The 23379-nt window shown below is 41.3% G+C and overlaps 1 protein-coding gene across 6 annotated transcripts in view; it reads left to right on the top strand.

Moving 5' to 3' along the window:
• Positions 1–23363, top strand: part of dgki (diacylglycerol kinase, iota) — a 73300-nt gene extending 49937 nt beyond the window's left edge. For 3 of the 6 annotated variants that reach the window (XM_056367742.1, XM_056367743.1, XM_056367744.1), the window contains exons 14-34: positions 995–1120; positions 1690–1768; positions 2099–2154; positions 3037–3099; positions 4532–4605; positions 5137–5248; positions 5355–5441; positions 6104–6216; positions 8034–8096; positions 9616–9716; positions 10839–10918; positions 11214–11258; positions 11728–11797; positions 12110–12150; positions 12330–12454; positions 13000–13025; positions 13840–13877; positions 14899–15019; positions 15797–15833; positions 16175–16274; positions 17236–23363. In XM_056367742.1, coding sequence (XP_056223717.1) covers positions 995–1120; positions 1690–1768; positions 2099–2154; positions 3037–3099; positions 4532–4605; positions 5137–5248; positions 5355–5441; positions 6104–6216; positions 8034–8096; positions 9616–9716; positions 10839–10918; positions 11214–11258; positions 11728–11797; positions 12110–12150; positions 12330–12454; positions 13000–13025; positions 13840–13877; positions 14899–15019; positions 15797–15833; positions 16175–16274; positions 17236–17346 — 1668 coding nt within the window. In that variant the 3' untranslated portion in view covers positions 17347–23363. The remainder of the gene's footprint in view (positions 1–994; positions 1121–1689; positions 1769–2098; positions 2155–3036; positions 3100–4531; positions 4606–5136; positions 5249–5354; positions 5442–6103; positions 6217–8033; positions 8097–9615; positions 9717–10838; positions 10919–11213; positions 11259–11727; positions 11798–12109; positions 12151–12329; positions 12455–12999; positions 13026–13839; positions 13878–14898; positions 15020–15796; positions 15834–16174; positions 16275–17235) is intronic. The other 3 variants (XM_056367746.1, XM_056367747.1, XM_056367745.1) reach the window with 2 other exon arrangements.
• Positions 23364–23379: the final 16 nt, after the last annotated feature.

The following is a 23379-nucleotide window of genomic DNA, read 5'->3' on the forward strand; positions in this document are numbered from 1 at the left end:
TTCATTTATGTGAGTGAAAACAAAGCTGTGATGACGCTCATCGTCTCATGTGCAGTCTGCCTGCACCGTGACGGACGATGAACCAAGGGCAAGTGAATGACTTTGGCATCTCCAGCAGAGCAGTGTAGGAAACTTCCTGATGCAGAGAGATGAAGATGCTTTGAACAAAGATGAGGCCGAGTGAAAATGCATATCTACCACGTGTGTAATTAGTGTAATTAGTTTAATTAGTGCGTCCCTTCTGTCCTCTGTTTCACCGGGTATTTCGAACTGCAGGATTTTTTTAATCCACTTTGTCTCTGTTGCTCTTTAGCTTTCCTTTTTCTTTTCCTTTTTCCTTTCCTTTCCTGTCTTTTCCTTTTCTTTTAATTTTTCCACCCCCCTTCCCTTTTCTCTGTCCTTCCCTATAAGGAAGACTCCTTACCTTTCTCCCCTTCTTCCCTTGAGTTTGTTGTTGATGCCCCCATTACATTTTCTTTTCTATTTAAATCTTTTTCTTTCTTTCATCTTTCGCTCTTTTTATTTCCTTTCCATTCATTTGCTTTCCTCCCTTTTCCCTTTCCTTCCCCCTCTTCCCACTGACTCCTTTTCCTTCCTTATTTTTTCCTTTTCATTTCCCTCCTCCTGTTTTCTTACCTTTTCCTTTTCCTCCTTCCTCATCTCCTTGTGACTCGCTTCTGTTACCAACCACTGCATCTGCCCGACCTCCTCCCCACCCCTCTCTGTGTGAGTGTGAATGTCCTTGTGACTTGCTGCGTGCGTGTGTGCGTGTGTGTGTGTGTGTGTGTGTGTGTGTGTGTGTGTGTGTGTGTGTCACTTGGTGCAGTCACTGACTTCCTGACCTCTAAAGGGAGAAAACAAAAATGTGATGGAGGGAAGAGGAGGAAGGGTAGAGATGTACTATATACTATGTTTATATATATATATAAATATATAAGTATATATAATAATACATACTCTATGTCTCTGTCTGTGTTTGTGTGTGTCTCTGCAGGGTTACACAGACGAGCCGGTGTCCAAGGTGTTGTGTCACGTAGAGGACGGGTCAGTGGTGCAGCTCGACAGGTGGAACCTTCTAGTAGAGAAAAGTGCAGTTCAGCCAGAGGAGGGGACACAGAAGGTGAGACACCGGTTCCTCTGTGTTATATTAAAAGGTTTTAATATCTATCTATGTAATTTTTTTATATGATATTATTGTATTGTTTGATTCAGTTATAAGTGATTCTGCCACTGAACAGCAGTTGAGAGTTTTATTTGTCACGTGAGAAGGTAAAATGTGCAGTAAGCAAAGCGGGGAAATGACTCAGCAGAAAGACCAAAAAAAAGAAAATCGGCATATCAATCAATATTATGAGAAATATTTAATATGGTGGGAATAATTGCGATGTTATTGACTATCATAAAGGAAGGTCCAGTGTTTCCTCTGCTAAAGGAGATGAGATAGGAAGCGTTGAAGCTCCTTTCCTTATCATTTAGAGAACTGGACCAGCTCTCATCATGGCTGCCGCTCAGATACTGCAGAGTCATTTCACTCAGTTTGTACATTCCTAAGAAAAAGTGTTGTGTTGGGACGAGATGGATGAGAATCACTGGGTGACAAGACATGAGGGGGCTCAACCAGGATACGATCTGTCCTTGTATAACTTTTATTCTAATGCACTCACTTCATGTTCTTTCCTGCGTCCTCAGCTGCCGCTGAATGTGTTCAACAACTACTTCAGCCTGGGCTTCGACGCTCACGTCACCCTGGAGTTCCACGAGTCCAGAGGTCGGCGAAAGCTATTTTAATGTTGTTTCACTGTGTATTAACTCTATTTATATTCCATTAAGTCTTTCTCTCTCTGCTGTTAATGCTCCGCACTCCACTGTTGTAGAGGAGAGATGAGCATGATAAAAAACCAAACACTCAGATACAAACATGCACATTCATGCGTGCACAAATGAGTCAGATTTTTCTCACCCCATTACTTAACGCCTCCCTCTGTGTTTTATTTATTTTTTTGTTGTTGTATTTTTTCATTTTTTATTCCACTATCATCGCAGCGCATCTAATGTATTCTCCTTCCTTCTCTCTGTGTCTGTGATTCTCTGTTTCCAGAGGCCAACCCAGAAAAGTTCAACAGTCGCTTCCGCAACAAGATGTTCTATGCAGGAGTGAGTGTCCCACTTGACTTGTTACACACACACACACACACACACACACACACACACACACACACACACACACACACACACACACACACACACACACACACACACACACACACACAGACAGAGTCTCATGAAGCCTAAACTTTCCTCACACGTGTGAAGTTTGTTGCAAGAAAGATGGCTGAAAGGAAATAGCGGAGAAGGAGAGTTAGGGGGATGAGAGATGGAGGAGCTGGAAGACATAAAAATCAAGCACAGGAAGTGCAGATGAAAGGAAAATAGAGAAACTGCAAGAGAGAGAGAGAGGATGTGAAGATGAAGCACGATGACTGTTTTTACATAGTAAAACCATTAAAAGTCGTGTTTATGGTCCTAAGTCTAGTTGGAAGTGGCGTTATCTTGCTTTTTAGATGAATAATGAACAGTGTCAGCAAATGCAAGTAGATCTGTGTCCCATGTGCTTCAGTGAACATTCAGACGTCATGGTTTTCAATAATTCATTTTGACCTTTTACTCTGCTCTTGTTCTGGTGTAGTTTGTTGAATTTCTGATTAGCAGCGCTCAATTAGAAATTCAGTGTTTCTCCAGCTTGTTAGTCATGGGGTTGTTGAACTGGTATGATCCAAATTTAGAGCTTCAACAAATGTTAAATGTAGTTTTGTTTTGTTTTTTTTTTGGAAGCTGCAGATTCTGTGAAGGATGTGAAGTGGAAGGGAGAAATGATGGGCAGGAGTTGGAGAGGAAGCATGTAGCTGAGTTATCTCTTTTTAATGAGGGAAATGTAATGAACTGTAATTTTGTTTGATTGGGCCCCATTCTGTGTGTGTGTGTGTGTGTGTGTGTGTGTGTGTGTGTGTGTGTGTGTGTTTGTGTGTGCGCGTGCAGGCTGCGTTCTCAGATTTCCTCCAGAGAAGCTCCAGGGATTTGTCCAAGCACGTCAGAGTGGTGGTGAGTGTTAACACACACTCTCTCTCTCTCTGAGTCCGTATCGTTTTCCATGTCGACATGTCTGGGCAGCAGGTCGGCCGGGTGATTAAAAAACACCGTCCTTCAGCCGCTCCTTTTACATCCGCCTCGCTCAAGTGTCCTTCAGCAAGTCACTGAAACCCTGTCAGCGCCGCTGCTCTGTCACTGACCCTGACCTCTGACCTCCATGATAAACATGAAATAACTTTATTTGCTAACAAGCAACTAGTGAACGTGCTAATTACAAATTTTGTAGCTTAATGCATATCCAGAAAATGTGTTGACCAACCCACAGACTGTAAATAAAGATGGACGTAGCCTCCGTGACGTCACCCACAGGTTTCTGAAGAGAGGTTTTGAGGCTCAGAGTGAGCTGCTCCGCAGTCGCCATCTTGGCAGTGCCTGACTCTGCCCCTAACTCCCAGCTAATCCAAAAGTGGGCAAAGAGGAGGGGCATGTGTGGAGCTGAGACTTCAGTGCAAACATACGTTCACCCACCTGTCACTCAAAGAGGCCACGCCCTCAATTATTCATAAATTTAAGCCTTAATTAAAAATAGAAGAGAAATTAGCTCGAGAGACCAAAACAGTTTTAGTACCAGGCTGTAAACATGTTTATTTCTGCTGTAAAACATTTTAACATGGGAGTCTATGGGGATTGACTCACTGTTGGAGCCTCAAGTGGCCATTAGAGGAACTGCAGTTTTAGCACTTCATTAATTCACCTGCTTCATCTGAAACCTGTTCAAACACGGGACTTAATTTTACTCTTAAAAGCTATAAAGCTTTTCATATTTTATTTTATTTTATTTTATTTTTTTTAACTCTCAGAATCAGAACACTTTATTGATCCCAGGGGGAAATCAGGTCAGGTTACAGTTGCTCCCTCAGCAAAGAAAAGAGAATAGGAAGTAGATTATAAAGGTAAACATAAAATATAATCATAAAATATAAGAATGCTATAATATAAAAATAATAATATAATATTGTATTTTAAAGATTTTACACACAAATGTATTTTTCTAAAAATTCATATGATTAAAGGCTCTCAACAATATTCATAAAGAATTAACAATATGGTAAATATAGGGTAAATACTTGTGTCTGATTGGCTCCAAGGTTCCTCCTTGGTGAACGTCCCTTGATAAAAATATTATATTACACACAAACAGACCCAGAGATACAGTTCTGGGCCGGTCTGAAGTGACAGCTCCCGTGTCTTAATTACTTTCCACCTCCCACATCAAGACAGGTTTAAGAGTGGGGGTGAGAACTTTGAAAGTGAGAAATCTAAAACTGAGAACTGAGAGTGAAGCTTGAAGCTGCAGGTAAAAAAGCAAGTGAAGGATGTGAGAGCGTAAATCAGTTGTTGTCAATAGATGAATGCACTTTTTAACTGTCTCCCTCTTCCTCAGTGCGACGGTACAGATCTAACCCCCAAGATCCAGGAGCTGAAATTCCAGTGCATTGTGTTTCTAAACATTCCCAGGTAGGTGAACACACGGCGGCTTCTTCTTCTCTGTCTTATTACTGGAATCTATCTGGAAGTTAGAATCAGTAAAAGACATAAAGTCCATTTTATATAGCAAAGACGTGAGTCACACAATTTGGAAAGTGACTAATTTCATTAGATTATAATGTGAAGTTTTTGCCATTATGCTGCATGTCTGGCTGCCTGTTATCATCAGTATCAGTATCATCTGTTGCAGCATGTTTCAGTGATTCATTTTGATGCCCAAGGATTCCACATAATTTGAATTATTCACTTGTTTCATGAGACACTCAGCTCTCTGATGAACACTGGACTAATAAACTTCCTTTAAGTTCTTTATTAGCTCCTTCAGGCAGGGACAGGAGGTCTCACTCTGTTTTGTTCTCTGACTCAAATCCTCCCACACCAGCCTGCAGTTACAACATCTCTCTGTTAAAATAACGAGAACGCACTCAGCACCTGCGGTCAGGCAGAAGTCTCCATCGTCATGAGAGGAAGATGATTCTGACATTTTGTTTGTGTGTGCAGGTACTGTGCTGGCACCATGCCGTGGGGAAACACAGGCGACCACCGGGACTTTGAACCCCAGCGTCACGACGACGGCTGCATCGAGGTTATCGGCTTCACCATGGCCTCGCTGGTGAGAGAAACGTGGGGTTAATCAGAAAGGGATGAAAATAAATGCAGTTGACATGAGAAACAGCAGAGAGGAACACGGTTGTAAACCTCCCTCTCTCGTCCACCAGGCGGCGCTACAGGTCGGCGGTCACGGAGAGAGACTTCACCAGTGCAGGGAGGTTGTGTTAACTACCTTCAAGACTGTACCTGTTCAGGTGAGCACACACACTCACCAGCATCACAACCAGCCTCTGAAACTACCACAACTTTCCACAACAGCATAAACTGATTATATCTATAGAAACAAGAGCAGCGGAAGAACATGAGCGTAGAACCAGGAGTAATAGAATACAGATTAATCAATTTCTAAATCTATTATCATCCACGTCAGTTAATCATTAACACAGTCTTCTTTTTCCAAAATAAAACCTCTGACCTGACATTTGTTCGCACCAAAATCAGGCTAAATTAGGGATCTAAAGGTTCAGGTGCCAGTTGCACAAAACACCTGAAGTTTTTAGGTTGAATTTCTCCTTAACTGAGGGAGTTTACTTAAGGAAACTCTTAACTTAAGGTGTTTTTGCAACTTGCCCCTGATATTTTTAAGCTACTAAATTATTACCAACAATTCATTGATTAATCACTGACATCCATACTTGTATTGGTATCTTATTGGCATTGATATCAGCCTGTATCCTGACCACTCATCTCCCCGTCAGATACAATCAGCTGACACCAAAACCTGCCACATCACACGATCTGTTCAATTACTGCTTTGTCTTTTATAACAGTGATCCGTGTGTGTGTGTGTGTGTGTGTGTGCGTGCGTGTGTGTGTGTGTGCGTGTGTGTGCGTGCGTGTGTGTGTGTGTGCGTAGGTGGATGGTGAGCCGTGTCGACTGGCTCCATCCACTCTCCGCATCTCCCTGCGAAATCAGGCCAACATGGTCCAGAAGAGCAAGAGACGCACCTCTGTGCCCCTGCTCAACGAGTGAGTCATTTACACACACACACACACACACACACACACACACACACACACACACACACACACACACACACACACACACACACAGGATCTAGGCCAGCAGTGTTGTAAAAGCCCGGGTTTTGCTCTGAGTCATACAATCTGTTTAGTGGGAGATGACATTCACTCCTCTCAGTGTTCCTCGTCGGCGCCAAAACCACAATCGAAGGAGGGACGTGTAACGTTGTCCACTCAGATTAATCAAAACAGATGCATCATGGGTATCTCCAGTGACACACTGACATGTAACACTGTGTGATTTTAGCTCCTCAGAGGGCAAACACGAGGAGATGTGTATCGATCGTTGTTCCTCCGCGCCGGCGACAATCAGAGCCGGAGGCCATATTGTTTTCAGGTTGTCCGTCCCGTTCTCGTGGACACGATATCTCAGTAACACCTCGACGGAACTTCTTCAGATTTGGCACAAGCATTCACTAGGACTAAAGGATGAATTGATTAGATTTTGGGGGTCAAAGGTCAAAGTTCAAGGTCACAGTGACCTCACATAACACGGTTTTGGCCTTGTGAACGCAGTATCTCCGTAATGCCTTGAGGGAATTTCTTCAAATTTGGCACAAACGTTCACTTGGACTCAAGGACGAACTGAGTAGAATTTGCTGGCTAAAGGTCAAAGGTTAAGGTCACGGTGACCTCAGACTTTTTAGCCATTACTCAAGACTTCACACAACAATTATTTTATATGACTCTGGATAAACAGGGACGTAATGTGAAACTAGCTTAAATGGCGGAGGGATACAACAGCGGCGCGGTCCTGCGGTCGCCTTCTCTCTAAAAACACTGTTTATATCTGAAACTGTGTTCCCACTAACACTCCTCCATCTTTGTAGACACTAATACTTCTTCATGTTTATCTCTGTGTATAAATGTGGGTCTATTTCCAACTGTGGTAAAGTCTACAAGCTGCAGCCGTCGTGTGCATGAGAGAGGACGAGCAGTAGAGAGTAATGAGCTGTAGCTGCAGTAACCAGTGTCTCTGCTGTGCTGTCTCTGTTTGTCCACTCACCTCTGGGCTTCTCTCGTCTGTCCCTCCTCCTCCTCCTCCTCTTCCTCTTTTTGTCTCGTCTCCTTTCATTCTCACTTCTTCTTTCCTTCAATACATCTGATGTTTCTGATTATTTGTTATTTTGTTTACATTTGTTTACCTTCTTTGTTTGCTTCTACTCTTGTCTCCTCTCCTCTCCTCCTTTCCTTTGTCTCCCTCTCCTCTCCTCCTTTCCTTTGTCTCCCTCTCCTCTCCTCTTATTTCCCATCCTTTCTTTTCTTTGTCTCCTCTCTCCTTACCTCCTTTCCTCTTCTCTTTTCTTCTACTTGTCTCCTCCTTGTCTCCTTTCCCTCTAATCTCCTCTCTCCTTTCCATATCTCCCCTCTTCTCTTCCTCTTCTGTCCCTCTCCTCCTAATCTGTTCTCTCCTTTCCTGTCCTTGTTGCTTTTCCTCCCCTCCTCTTCTCCCTTTCTCCTCTCCTCTCCTCCCTCATCCTCTCCTGCCTCCTTCTCTCTCTCCTTTTGCCTCTTTCTCCTCTCCTCCCCTCTTCTCTTGTCTCCCTTCAACCTTTATTCCTCTTCTCCTTTCTTCATTTCCTTGTCTCCTCCTCTCTTGCTCTTCTCTTTTCTCCTCCTTATTTTCTCTCCTATCTCATCTCCTTGTCTCCTCCTCTCTGCCATACATTCCTCCTCTCCTCTGTGTGTGTGTGTGTGTGTGTGTGTGTGTGTGTGTGTGTGTGTGTGTGCGCATGCGTGCGTGCGTGCGTGTGCGGCCGTAGTATTCAGAAGGTGTGTGCAGCTGATCTGCGCCGCCTCTCTGCTCCCCCCGACTCCTTCTCTGTGTAAGTACCTCAGCCCTCTGTCACTGTGTGTGTGTGTGTGTGTGTGTGTGTGTGTGTGTGTGTGTGTGTGTGTGTGTGTGTGTGTGTGTGTGTGTGTGTGTGTACATGTGAATGAATGAGTCGGTGTCGTGCTGTCTCATGGTTCGACCAATATCTGATTTGATTATACTGATGATATTGAAACCAGTCGGTGTTTTTGATGGATGGATGTTTAATTATTGATCCGTATCGATAATTATTGATACATGCCATTCATTTAACGGGGAAGGAAACACATCCAGCATGTAATGATGAGTAAAACTGAATGTAAACTCCACAAGGTGCCTTTTAATTTGAAATTTGAACTTCCCACTTTTATTTTCTACGTCACAAATGACCCATTTATCACAAATTATATCCAATGTATAATTTCTATATTATAATACCCCAAATTAATTAATTGATTAATTAATTAATTTAATTTCAACATTTGTTTTTTCTTTTCAGCATCAGTCTAAACAAATTTGTGTCAGTGTCGTCTTCAGAAACTCATACTGGTTGAGCCCTAGTTGAGTCGTTTTGTGTTAAATGTTTTTGTTGTGTTTGTAAGTAATAAGCAGAGAGAGAGAGTATGTGTGTGTGTGTGTGTGTGTGTCTGTGTCTGTGTGTCTGTGTCTGTGTCTGTGTGTGTGTGTGTGTGTGTGTGTGTGTGTGTGTGTGTGTGTGTGTGTCTGTATGGCAGCATGTTGAAGCCTTTCTACCTCTCACTGTGCTTCTTGCTTCTTGTTTAATTGTATTTCCAACTGTAGTCCCTTTAACTTTAACTCGCCCCTGAGCTCTGCTCTGTATTTACGCCTGCGCCGGTCCTCGGCTCTGACTCCTTCAGAAAAGCCATTTTCATATTTTTGCGTCAGAACAATAAACACCACGTTAACGCTACAGCACTTTATTTTGCTCCTTTGCGGGTAAGGTTTTTGAGGCTGGGTCGGCGAAGAGGGGGGGGTGATTTTTGCCGACAGTGACTTTGTGACCAACAGTGTTTTCTCATTGTGCCGTTGTTTATCGCCCACCATGTTTTTGTTGTCTCTCATCAACCTCCATCCTCACTGAAGGCAACGCCGCCCACAAACATTGACTTTACAATGTTGACCCACCTCAAACTCAAACGCAGAATCAGGGGTGTGTCGCAGGAGGACGGCAGAGCTCTTTATCTTCTTCTTTAAGCTCCTGGAGGGATGGTTACTGTTTTTAACAACCTCCAGTTATCAGAAATATATTCGATTTTTAAACTAAAGCTCAGATAAAAAAAAAAAACAACAACTTCTCAGCTGTAAATGAAAGTGAAATAAAACGAGAGCGATTGAGGAATTAAATGTGATCATGTTGCAAAAGCTCAGACTCGGTTTGTGACGTGTGCGTCTGTGCGTGTCTGTGTGTGCACGTATGCATACTGTGCGTGTGCGTCCTTATCACTGGATGTTTGGACATGTCTGAATTGCGTGTGTGTGTGTGTGTGTGTTGTTTTTTTCTTTTCTTCTAGTCCTCACGCAGTCCCAGATCGTCTGCGTCTGCGAGTGAACCGGATCAGCCTCCAGGAGTACGACCGACTGCAGTACGACAAAGAGCGGCTGCGAGATATCTGTAAGCCTCAGTGTGTGTGTGTGTGTGTGTGTGTGTGTGTGTTCTCTGAAACTGAAATACGTAAAGCTACTCCATCATATATGTTTATGTAAGTAATAATAATAATGTTTGTCTATAGAGCACTTTTCTAAACCCACGTTATAAAGTGTTTTACACAAGGCACCAAAATGAAACATGCAGGTTAATTAAAACAAGCAATCACATTCAACTAAAGAGAATTAGTGTTGGTGCAAATAGACCAAAGGAAGTGAAACCAATCAGTGAAAATCAATCAAATAAAAAGAATAAAAAGTTGTAAAATCTGGAAAATTTTGCTTTAAGAAGAGATTTAAAAAAGGTCAGTGATTCTTCCGACCTGATTTCCTCAGACGGTTCATTCCAGAGTTTCGAGGCTCTGACAGTGAAACCTCTGTCACCTCTGGGTTTTAGCCTCAGGAGCAACTAACAGACCTCTGCCCGAGGATCTCAGGCTACGAGCTGCTTCACAAGAGGTCAGATGTAAAACACGGAGAGAGGAGCTTTAAAAGTCAGCAGCAGGATCTTAAAGTCAAGTCTAAAACGTACAGGGAGGCCAGAGCCACGAATAAAAGTGATGAACCTGTAGATGATTATCACCCGACTCTGCAGCATTAACATCTTTAGCTCCCTGTTTTGGTTTTTAGAGCCACAGCTGAACTGTTTTGGATCACTGTGTTGTTTCCAGCTGCAGCAGGCAGATGTTTTCAGGGAAAACAAAGCTAATTTTCCAGAACCAAATCACAGACAGACGTGTGGTGGAGTATTTAGAGACTAAAGAGCCAGATATTTCCCTCAGCTGGTGAAAAGTAAAAAAGAGTAAATATTGGACTGGTATTCATCAGGTGGACACAGACACCTCTCCAGATGAAAGCTAATGTCACGGAAATGAGTTCAACACATCGAGTTAATCTGTGAAACTATGTTCACTGCTTGTTTGTGCTGCCCTCTAGAGGCCGAAATCAGTTATTGCAGGTTTAACTTTATTCATGTACTAGTGTCTAAAGTGTGTGTGCGTGTGTGTGTGTGCGCGTGCGTGCATGTGTGTGTGTGTGTGTGTGTGTGTGTGTGTGTGTGTGTGTGTGTGTGTGTGTGTGTGTGTTGCAGCCATCCCAGTTGGCATTGTGGTTGTAAGAGGAGACTGTGACCTGGAGACGTGCCGACTCTATATTGACAGATTACAAGAGGCGAGTTTTCTCCTTTATCTTCATCATCATCATCATCATCATCATTAACAATTATAGCTTTTTAATTCTCTTCTCCCTCTTTTCTTTCTTTCCTTCCTCCTCTTCATCATTATTTCATGATGCATGCGGCGCTCTCGGTCATGTGTAGAGGGGAGAGCAGAGCCGTTGTTTAGCTGTGTGTCTCACGTCGGGGGAAACGTTCACTAACACCGAGTTGACATCTGTGGAAGTTGTTTTTACTGTTCAATGCTTTGGCTGTTTGTTAACCTTGAAACCTGTCTGCTGTGCTTGCTAGGACTTACACCAGGCGCCATCTACTGGCCACAGAGTGCACTATCAGGTATATGACTTTTGGGTGTCTTTCTGCAGGGAACAGTTTGGGTTATTATCAGTTTTTATTATCATACAAGTCCGACTTTTTACGATGCTTTAAATCTGAGCCAGTTGAGGAAGTTACCCACAAACAGAAGCTACATACAATAAACGAACTGTAGGTTTTACAGACTGACACCCATGTCGAGTTAAGATCCTCTTCTTCAACACTGGAACGTGTGAAATATAAACTAATATACAATTAAACAATCAATCAGTCTACCACTAATTTAAATGACACTTCACACTGTCCTCTTGTCCTGATTGTCTCTGTCTTGTTATTAATTGTTGAAACGCTCAAAGATAATAATAATAAAAATAATTCTTCCCTCTTTTCTTTTAATTTCTCTTTCCTCTGTGAACCTTTTTTTGCCCATAGTTTAAGTAAAAGTCCAGTGAAAGGATGATAAAGACATTGTCTGTCTCTTTGTCCCCAGGATGAGACCAGAGGTGTCCCCAGGACCAGCTCATCCAGTAGACTGTCTCCCAACTGGAGCTTCTTGGACTGTGAGTTGACGTAAACACTGACAGATGTTGACAGAAAGGCGATAGAGATGAACTCAAAGGCAGATGTTTAGATCATTTTTAAACTACATCTGTTCTTTGTACTCAGTGGGTTCCTCTGTTCACCTGCTACATCCACCTTTACTCACAATTATAATAACTTCCCTCTTCTTAACATAGTCACAAAATCACTTTAGAATAAAATTCTTCAGTAAGAAGTAAAACTAGATAAATGAGATTGTCCTGGACACAAACAGTGAGATCCTACAGGTCAGTTTGGTTCATGCTGTTGACACACATGTCTCTGCTCTGCAGCCACATCAGCTGATCGCTTCTATCGCATCGACAAGGCTCAGGTAAACACGCCTTCATTCTGTTTTGGTGCTGAAAAGGTTAAAATATGGATCCATGTTTGATTTTTGACTGAAACGTTTCTCTGCCCAACGTTAATGATTTTATTTACTAGTGTCAGTTCTTATATTTAAATTCGTACACACACACACACACACACACACACACACACATGTTTTCGTAGGAGCACCTCCACTTTGTGACGGAGATTTGCCAGGACGAGGTTTTCATCCTGGACCACGAGGGACCTGTGGTGAGCCAGGGGTCGTCCACGGGGATGCCTGATCTGGTGGTGGAACCTACAGCCGGGTACGTCAGCGCACACACACTTAATCCTTCATTCATTTATCAGATGTGAAGATTTTCTACTTTTTCTCTCTTTTATTTGATTGTAAATTGAACAACTTTTCTTTGTTTTGAGCTGAAACTCATGATGCACATTTTTCATTATTGTCTGACATTTTAGAAACTAAACAGTTTCAATCAATAATAGAAAACACAGTAACTTCCCTAAAATGAAATATGATGAACATGCACTGTTGTGGCAGGTATCTTCTATCAGGAGCTGCAAAATGTGAATTATGACACATATTTATAGTATTTTCATCGTGGACTAATCTGCTGATTAATGTCTCCATTAATCGATTAACTGTTTGGTTTATATCATGTCAGAAAATGGTGAAAAATGTCCATTATGATTTTTCTGCAGCCTGAGACGTTTTGTCTCAAACCACCAAAGTATTCAGTTTCCTGTAATAAGTGACACAGAAAAAAGAAACGCAGAAAAACAAAAATGATAAAAGTTTTATCTACAGAAGTCAATCACATTTGAATTCCCTCTTTTGTGTTTGCAGCGCTCCACTGACACCTGAGGAACAAGGTACGACACAAACACGTTCCTGTTTAAAAGAAACAAACTGGTTTGCAGTCGTGATTTAGGACGTGTTATCATCACTCTGGAAACTAAAACATTATTTCCTTGGGGAGTAAGTTGCATTTATACAGTTACAGTAGTGACAAGTGATTAGACAGGCCTAATGAAAGGCAGCTGTTTCAGCCTCCAGTTGAATGGTCTTCCCCTGGAATACAGTCTCATCCCCCTGAGGGTTTTGCAGATGTTGGCAGCTAATGGGGGTTTTGAAAGTTTATAAGAAAACGTCCTCTGAAGTTCCCCAGAAACTGGTCACGGAGCAGCGAGAGGGTGTGAGACGTGGCATGTTTACATTTGTCTCGTGTCAACAGCGAGTCTGTTGTTATTCCTGGTACTCTCCGGCTTAATGAAGCTGTGCTTCCTCATCATCACCAACATGTTCCAACATGCAAACACAAATGCCGGTACTACAGGTAAACAGGAGGCAAAACAGAGACAGGTATGTTAGTTTGCATGAAGTATTTTTAGTTGTGCTATTGAGGTCAAGTCGACGTGTCAAGGGCCAAAGAAACAAGGAAGTAACATCAGCCTTAATCGGACTGAGTGAATCACAGGCAGCCGGTGGGTTTATGAGAAAATGAAACTGAAAGTTAAAGTGTCCCTGCACAAAACCGGAGGGAAAGCACTTAATTGTTTTTATTGTCTCTCTGTAATCTTGAAAACAATGCTTCACTTCACACACACACACACACACACACACACACACACACACACACACACCTCACCTAACATGCTGATTTTTCTGTCCTCTGTGCGTCCACAGCTTTGTTGACAGCTGCCAGTTCTGGAGATCTGTCTATGGTAAATTTCAGTCACACTCAGACACAAACACAAACACACACACACACACACACACACACACACACACACACACACACACACACACTGTCGAGGAATGTGTGATCAAAACCAGTCTGACCAGTTTGTGTCTGCTGCGTTCCACTGGCTCAGTTAATCGGTCTTCGGGTCGTTTGATGTGGCAGACTGTTTATCTCCGTCATAATCTCATTAAAAAACAGCAGGTAGTTGCACGAAGTCAGTTCGTTACATCCCTAAACGCTCAGTGTCTTAAAGGTTTGTACTGCGGAGAACTGTGGGACTTCACATTTCACGTTACAGTGTGATAATTCCTGCAATCGCTCTTAAAATTTTACATTTAAACGTCTCATATGTCACATTCTCCGGCGTTTTATTTTGAAGTGTCGATCAATAAAAATATATATTTGTGGTTTTAAGAACCAAAAACCATCTCAGTGTAGTTTTACATCTCCTCTCTCAGGCTTCTCTCTGCAGCTCTAGTAACAACAGGTCTGTGAGCCAATCAGAAGAGAGGAGGCTCTGAGCCTACACTCTTCTGATTGGCTGAATGTTTTCTGAGTGATCCAATAAAAAATATAGCAGATTTCAGGTAAAAACACTCAGAGGAACCAAATCCTTCAAGGTTTGGATGGTGGGTCCAGGTGGGCGGGGCTTGGGGCATGGCTGAGGGAGGTTGTGACATCACAAAGTTCCAGAAGTCCTGACGGCTGGTTTTAAGGCTCAGTTTCTGAATACAGGCTGTGTGCATTTCTCTGTGGACTGAGGCTTTGATACTTTCACAGTATTAATATAGAACCTAGAGCTGATCTATAATCAATAGAGACAAAATGGGACCTTTAAAGCCCGACCCGAACCCAGCAGGCGGACCTGACCCGAGTCTGACGCAGTTACCCTGTCACCTTTAACAAAACAAAGAACATCACTTTAATTACTTGTAAATCCTAATCCGCCTCTCAGTGGATGTTTCTTCAGTTCACCTTCTTTTCTCTGTCCATCCCTCCAGCTGTCGGAGTGCGTGCGTCGAGGCGTCAGCTTGTTGGTTCGAGACTCTGGAGGTTGTTCGGTGTTGCATATATCCGCCCAGAACGGACACTCGGACCTGGTCAGCTACATCGTGCAGCAGGGTGAGAGTGTGCATGATGTGCACGTGTGAAAACGTGTGGAATTATTTTAAAGGTGCCGTATGTAGCATGTTAAATAAATAACCCCCAGCAGCATCCCGAATCTCGTCTTTCAAGATTTGCACAAAACAGGAAGTGAGTGTTGATTTTCAATAGAAAAGTTTAACTCTTTAAAAGGTCAGCCATGGTTGAAGTGTTGAAACCTGTGTTTACTGGTGGTGACAGCGATTGCAGTTTGATATTTCAGCAAACTCAGCGGAGGAGCAGCTGGTGTATCTGTTTACAGTGCAGCCAAACAAACTGGACGTTGTTTTTAATAAAGGAGTCTGTCAATAAAAACACAAACTTCGATTTCATTTCATGCTGCAAACATCAGAGCAGAGTGAAGCTGGTTACGTTTCAGCTGCTTCTTCTTGCTCCACTTCTCTCTGCAACATTTAAAACAGCCGCAGGAAAACCACCAACAGAAAAACACTGTCTGACGAACCAGCTGTGTTTCCTGTGGCTTCTTCCGCCGCCGCCGCCGAAGACCACTGTGTAGAGCTCACCACAGTGTGTCAATACATTAAATGGCTATTAATTATTATGTTTAAATGTGTTTATATAAAGATCCTACATTATGCACCTTTAAATTTTATTTACACAATAAAACAAATAAACAATCATTATGTCCTAAGATGAATAAATGTGCTATAAAATAGATAATATAATATATTAAAATAATAAAATAAAATCTAATAAAATAAATGTTTTCTTCTTCTTCTCTTTCTCCATCTTCAGGCTCCAAAGTGCTTCTGGATTTGACAGACAGAGAGAAGTATGTCGGCTGCTTTTAAATCAGTCGTAGTTCTGTGTGGGAAAACTTACATGTATGTACATTGTTTGTTTTTTTAATAATAGTGTAATGTCGACGAAACAACAACAAAAACCTCAGAAGCTTACCATGTGGTGTTTCACTCTTGCTGTCAGCTTCCTTTTTACGTCAGTGCGGTCGACGGTTCAGTGATTGACAAAGCTTATCTGATCACACCTGTGTGTGTGTGTGTGTGTGTGTGTGTGTGTGTGTGTGTGTGTGTGTGTGTGTGTGTGTGTGTGTGTGTGTGTGTGTGTGTGTGTGTGTGTGTGTGTGCGTGCGTGTGTGTGTGTGTGTGCGTGTAGAGGCGACACTGCCTTGCACAAAGCAGCCTGTGAGAAGCAGCATGCAGTGTGTCGGCTGCTGGTCGAGGCCGGGGCGTCTCTTGAGAAGACCAACTTCCAGGTAAAATCACACTTTCACATATTTACATTACACACACACACACACACACACACACACACACACACACACACACACTGTAAACATCCATTTGTCCTGCTGAGTCATGCGAGAAACCACTGTGACATGTAAATGACTTACAGAGAAAATGGTCCACCAGCATCCAGGAGGCTGCATCTCTGTCTCTGTTTTATTTTGTACACAGGTTCAAACCTCATCTATTGGCGTGAAACAGGATTTTTAAAGTTGCAGGGAGAATAAAATATATGAATAATGTAATTTTTATTAATTTAAATGAATTTAAATTATTATTCATTTAAATAATAATATCAGACTGGACTGTATCTGTCTCATATGCCTGGAGGGAGTTTCTTCACACTCGGCACAAACATACACTCGGACTTAAAGAGGAAGTGATTTTATTTTGATGGTCAAAGGTCAAAGTCATACCTCAGGGATCTCCTCGAGGGAATCCCTTCAAATTTGGCACAAATATCCATTTGGACTCAAAAAATGAACTGATTAGATTTTGGAGGTCAAAGGTCAAGATCGCCGTGAACTCACACAACACAATGTTTTGGCCCTAACTCAAACATTCATACACTAATTATGACTATTATGACTAATTTTCTAATGAGATTCGTTGCTGTAACTCAGGAAGTTGAGGCTGTGACCACATTTCCTGCATCTTGTCTGGTTGGCGGAGGGATACAGTCACGAGACGGTGATTCTAGTTCAGTTTGTAGTTGTATGTATATTAATGACAGGCCCGACTTTACAGCTGAAACTGTCTATTAATTGATCGTTTGACAGGGAGGAAATTAATCCTCGACAATTTGTGGGTCAATTTTCAAGCAAAAGTGACAAAGATGTTTTTCTTTTATGTTTTGAACTGAATGTTTTCTGTGTTTGGGTTGTGGACTGTTGGTTGGACTAATCAATTAAATACGTGTGTGTCCACCAGGGGAAGACACCGGCGGACCAAGCGGAGGGAGACTCGGAGCTCGCCACCTACCTGAGCGCCCAACAGAACACGTCTTCTACCACCCAGGAAGACTTGGAGACGGCAGTCTGAGGCGCACACACATACACACACACACACACACACACACACACACACACACACACACACACACACACACGATCTATCAGTCTCTCTGGACCCTGAGAGAAAAGCGTTGAAAGAATGAACAGAGTCTGGCTCTGACTCCGGCGTCTCGACAGACGAACCGGAGCAGCGACGAACTGCTTCAGCTCGCAGCAGCACTGCAGTGGAGATTTTAATGCTCAGCTATTTATTTGTATTTATTTATTCATATTCTATTTATTGGTTGTGCTGATTGATTGACTGAGTGATCGATTGTAGGACCATTAGCGGCTCAGGATGCGGGTGCACTTTGAGCAGGTCGACAGTTCACTTGCTGAAGGGATTTATTTTGCTCATGAATCGTGGGGGTCAGTCAGACTTCCACAGTGGTCGACCGTGTGTTGATTATGCATTTAAATATACAAATAACATAAATGCTCACTTCAGAACTGATAGTAATAGTAATAGAAATATTTGGGTTTATGTGTTTACCCCATAAAACCTGTGTGCCAAAGACATTGCACTGATGTAGTGTCACGCCGAGTCCACACCGTCACTAAACGCTCCGTCACGTCATTCGGTTTCTCTCAGGAACCGAAGCTGTAAACCTGCATCTCTTAACGCCAACTTATGCAACGATCACATTCTGGTTCCATTCAGCATCGTCACTGCTCAGAGCTCTGATATCATGACAAACTAGAAGTCCCGATTATTCCAGCAGCTGCTTTTGAAACCACAAGTCCACATCAAGAAACAAAACAAACAAAACAAATACAGGAAACATCAGGATCTCAGGTGGTTTCAGAAAGTCCCCGCTCTGAGGGGGACGTACCTTCCAACTGCCCGGCAACTATGAGGGTGGAGTCTCCGATTGTCTTTGGGACAATGAAGTTAAGGCTTTGTTTATGCAGAGGAAAGTGGAGTAAACATACCTTCACATACACACAACACTGGTGTGGTGACTCTCCCTTTCTACCGTCACAAACCAGTAAACCAGAGAAAACGGCGACTTTAAAGCGCCTCCATGTTCGGTGGAGGAGTCTGAAGACTTTGCTGTCGCTGCGTTTTCATACAGCTTTTTTATTGACTCCTGACCTTCATTACATTGTATGGAGCACAAACAATATAAAAGAATGACAATAACATACAAGAACATGATTAATCACAATAAAACGCCACCGAAAGTCAAGAAATTATATTGAATAATTGGACTGGGATTGGGTTGTTGGACTGTTGCTAAAACAAAAACAAAAGACGTATGAAGACGACAGCTTTGGCTTTGAGTAAATATGAAACATATTTTTAGACCAAACAATGAATCGATTAATCCAGAGAATAATCATCCATCAGCTGATAATGAAAGACTTAAACACACAGGTGTTAGAGAAACTTTAGCAAGTGCAGCCGGTTGATTTTGGAGAACAGACCAGGGTATTTAAGTATAATCGATAATCAATACACCTGTTCATTTCACACCCAAAAATATTTAAACTGTGTGTGTATCTGGTACTCCTGACCCGACAAGGCTTTTCACATGCAGCTTGTGTGTGTGTGTGTGTGTGTGTGCGTGCGTGCGCGTGTGTGTGTGTGTGTGTGTGAGAGAGATAACATGTCCCATTCCATATCAAATCTAAAAAGAGACGCACGTACACCTGCAACAGAAAGAGACTTCACTCCGCTCTGTGCAGCATGTACGTAACTACAGACTGTGTTGTGTTGTGTGTGTGTGTGTGTGTGTGTGTGTGTGTGTGTGTGTGTGTGTGTGTGTGTGTGTGTGTGTGTGTGTGTGCAGCACTTATCCAAGAAGAAATTAAAAATCTGAGCCATATTCAATGCAATATGAATGGATGACGTCTTTTTGCATTTCTCTATTAATCGTTTACATTACATTAATGTTTTTAACATAGTCGACCTTTTAGCACCGAGGACTAATGAATGTGCAATTTTACTTCAGTGCTGGTTGGGTTTATGATTGTCTTGTTATTTTGGTTTTATTTCTTTTCTTTTGTGCGCATGTTTGTCAACGGACTGAACTCTGAAACAACCCTGTGAGCTCTCTTTAGATATAACCTGTTGTAAACTAAATTGATAAACACCGTAGGAACCGCTTTCCCGAGGTATTTGTGGGGGACCTTGAATATTTTAAAGACTTGACGCGTAGCCATCGTAGAAGTCTGGCTTTTCAACTTCACCGCACATGTTTTAAACCCGTTTTCAGCCGCTGCAAAGATTCATAGTATAAATCATTTTAAATCACTGGTTTTAAGGATCAGTGTCTGAATACAGGCTGTGTGCGTTTCTCTGTGGACTGAGGCTTTGATACTTTCACAGTATTAATATAGAAGCTAGAGCTGATCTATAATCAAACACACGGACAGAGATCTTTAGACTGGATGGGACCTTTTTAAGGATCATTTTCAAGGTGAAACCCTAACCTTTGATTCTTCAGTATTTATAATTGTGTATTCTTATTTAATGTCTTGTAAGAGTATAAACGTGACAACTCGTCCTGGTTAGAGCTGTGTAACTGCTGATGGTGATGTATGTTTTCCTATAAACCACCTTTTCATTTCATGAGAAGAAGCCAAACTTATCAAATGTTAGATATTGTCCAAACATACGCACTTTTTTTGCCTCCTTTAAAGGGACATCGTCACGGTTAGTGTTGCTCTGCCTGTTGAGGAACTTCCTTTTTTTTTTTTAAATAAATATCTGTGATGCAGGACTTCTACGATGGCTGCCGCCGTCAGCATCCGGCGCTCAGAGCTTCCTCTCAGTGTCTGGACTCAAAAATGTGTGTAAATGAAAAATCCTTGAACTGAACTACCTGTGAATGGTGACGACATTTTCTATGAAGTGACTGTGGTAATAAGCTAGGCCCGACACACACACACACACACACACACACACACACACACACACACAAGCTTCTTATCACTCTTTCTATTCAGTAGGAACATGACTTTGTATGAAATCGTGTCTCTCATCAGCGTTGGTTATGCATGACATTTTCTTACATCCTTGGGATTATTTTCTGGTAATATAAAAAAAAAAATGGCATTATTGTTGTTTAAACTATTAAATTATTATAGTTTTAAATGAGTTTTACCTGAGTTTCTTCTTAGGTTGTGTTTGTTCTTTTGCTTTTGTACATTTCTTTTATTTTCCTGCCACATGACGATGATGATGATGATGATGAAGATGATGATGGGATTACTTGAAGTTTGTTGTTTTATTTTCTTCATCTGTTAAAAGAACATATGACGCTGTAGTTGTTGCCTCTGATGTTATTTCCTGGTTGCTGAGGAAACTCCCCTCGGGAAAGTCACTGAGCTGTTTCTCCTTTTTGAACAGAGGCCATCATTCTTCACCGGCAGCCAGCTGACGTTATGAAGACGAAGCTTCTTCACATAGACTTTATGAAAACTTTACCCCAAACTAGAAATGAAACAGTTCCTCTGTCTGAACCAAACTTCACGGCAGTTTAATCCAATACGTTTTGAGATATTTCACCACCAGTGTCAGCCTGTTGGCGGCACGAGAGGTCACCGCAGTCACAATGATTCATCCTCCGGGGAACACGAACGTCTGAACCGAATTTTTTATTGACAATCCATCCAGTAGTTGTTGAGAAATTTCAGTTTGGACCGAAGTGGTTGATCGACTGACAGACGCTTCTTCTACTGGGCTGAAAATATTTAGCACTTAGCATTAAAAACATACTTCACTCATATCCAATTCAACTTTTATTTTTTAATTTACATCCACTGACATTCTTGTTTGTCATCATCACTTTTGGTTACGATCAGTTATTGACAAAAAAAAAAGCTGCACCAAAAACATCCAATCACAAGAATTTAAATTCAGCTTTGAATTCATTAAAGATGAATTTGCTGCTGTGAGTTTGTCCACACATAAATCCTGAAACTAAAAATAACAGTGTTTGTTTTACTGAACCTGAAGCGCCAGGCGGGTGGAGTTAAGTCTTAAGGAGTGGAGTTAAGTTTTAACTGTCGGGGAAGTTGATGCTGAAATTTTAAATTAATTTCAATACTCTGTGGTTACTTCATTTCAGTATGAAAATTATATTTGAATGATACATTTACCTGATTATAATAATAGTTTTGTGTCAGTTTTTATCATATTCTTTTGGTATTTTATCTTGACTCTTGGCTCGAGGTCAACACAGAAATCTAAAATCAGTTTCGACACTTTAATGCTTCTTCAAACTATGAAAATGATCTTAAACAAGGATTTTAACCACCAGTGTTGGGATGTTACTTCTATATGAGCATTTCACTCACCTTTAGTTATACAGAAAGTTATGAGCACGTTATATCGATAGATTTGACTCTTTTAAATGACAGAAGTAATTTTGAGGTTCAATGTTCAGCAGAGGAAACTGGCATCTTAAACTAACATTGTGTTTTGAAGGTTTTGAAGAGATAAAATTAGCTTTATCTTTGTTTTAAACAGGTTTGTACATCAGCTTACTAATCAAGTACTTAAAACTCACTGTGTCTCTTAATATCAAAGTCCTCTAAATAACATTTGTCTCCAGTGTCCACAGACTGTAAAGGTCACCTCTGTTAATCATTGTCTCAGTACTGCAGGGTGTGGACTTGTTTTATCGTGTAATCTTAGAATCAAAATGCTTTTATTTCTCCAACAAGCAGTGACTTGTTAGATATGAGACTCTACTGCCATTAGAAACAGCTCTATTAGTCTTCCACACATTCCTTGTTTAATATTTCAGTGCTCGTGATATTTTTAGATTATTAAAATCAGAATATCAGGAAGGCTTCACGATTTCCTGATCGCTTTGCCCTTTGATGTTCAGCCTAAAGAGGATGTGAACTGTCACCTGGGCTCCTGTGTAAAACACACAGGCCACTGTGAGATTCCTCTGGTGCTTGTAAAGGTAAATATACAACCTGAGTCACAGCTGGGAGTTTCCTACAGGGATCACATGCCTGTGGTCGGAGGATTTATCTCAGTGCAAGGTCCAATCAGCCGCTGCTCTGGACTTTTCAGACACATATTTTCACATTTATTGGAACAGAGCTGAGTTTTCTCTGAATGTCTCGTCTTCACGTTGGTTCAGAAATCAAAATGAAAAGTTCATTGTTGTTCACTGAAGCCTCAGAAACTAAATCCAAGATTTCGCAACATGATCAAAAGCCCCAGGACTGTGACTAAATGGAGCTTCTGGTTTAATTGTTTCTCATCTGCCACAGTTACACATTATAAACTACTGGAACAGGTTAAACTGGTTTTATGTTGTCAGTAGAATGAGTCTAAAAACAGAGTCAAACAGTCCAGACCTGTTTTAAAACCAGATAAAGTGAGAAAAGTCACTGAAACTGAAAGAAAATAGCTAATTTTAGATATTTTTTTAAGTTTACAGGGTTGTATGGAAGCCTGTTTCTGCTAGTAAAAGAAAAAAAATAGTCATGATTAAAAATAAAATGCTCTTGATGAGTAAAAATGTTAACTTTCAATCTCATAATTTAGATTTTTTTGTCATAATTTTGACCCTGTATCTCATAAATTTGACTTTCTGTCTCATACTTTTGACCATGTCTCATGGTTGATTTTTTTGTTTGTTTTTTTTTATCACAATTATTTATTTATCTATTTATTATTCACAACATGTATGTTTCAGAAATTGGACAGAAATGTTTTTGTCTGGAAGAAAACGTCACTTCATATTCTTATCACCACCATCCCTGTTTCCTCTTCCTGACTGCTCATTCAAAACAACAGCAGGTTTAGTTTTCTGCCTTTCACCAACACAGAGACATTCTGGATGTTTCTGTCGAAATTTGCTCTTTTTTCTTTGTGACTTTGCACTTTTGTGGACTTTAAAATGTTCATTGGAAGACAATAAAATCATGTATATAAATCTGAGGTGATGACAAAAGCATGCCAGGCTGTACAGTTGTAACAACGTTTGAGTAACCTTATTATTTTAGAAAAAATAAAGTTAATAAACACAACTTTTACTTGCTTTGTCACTGT

Source organism: Seriola aureovittata, chromosome 22 (assembly GCF_021018895.1).
Source record: "Seriola aureovittata isolate HTS-2021-v1 ecotype China chromosome 22, ASM2101889v1, whole genome shotgun sequence".
In the NCBI taxonomy this organism is placed as follows: Eukaryota; Metazoa; Chordata; class Actinopteri; order Carangiformes; family Carangidae; genus Seriola; species Seriola aureovittata.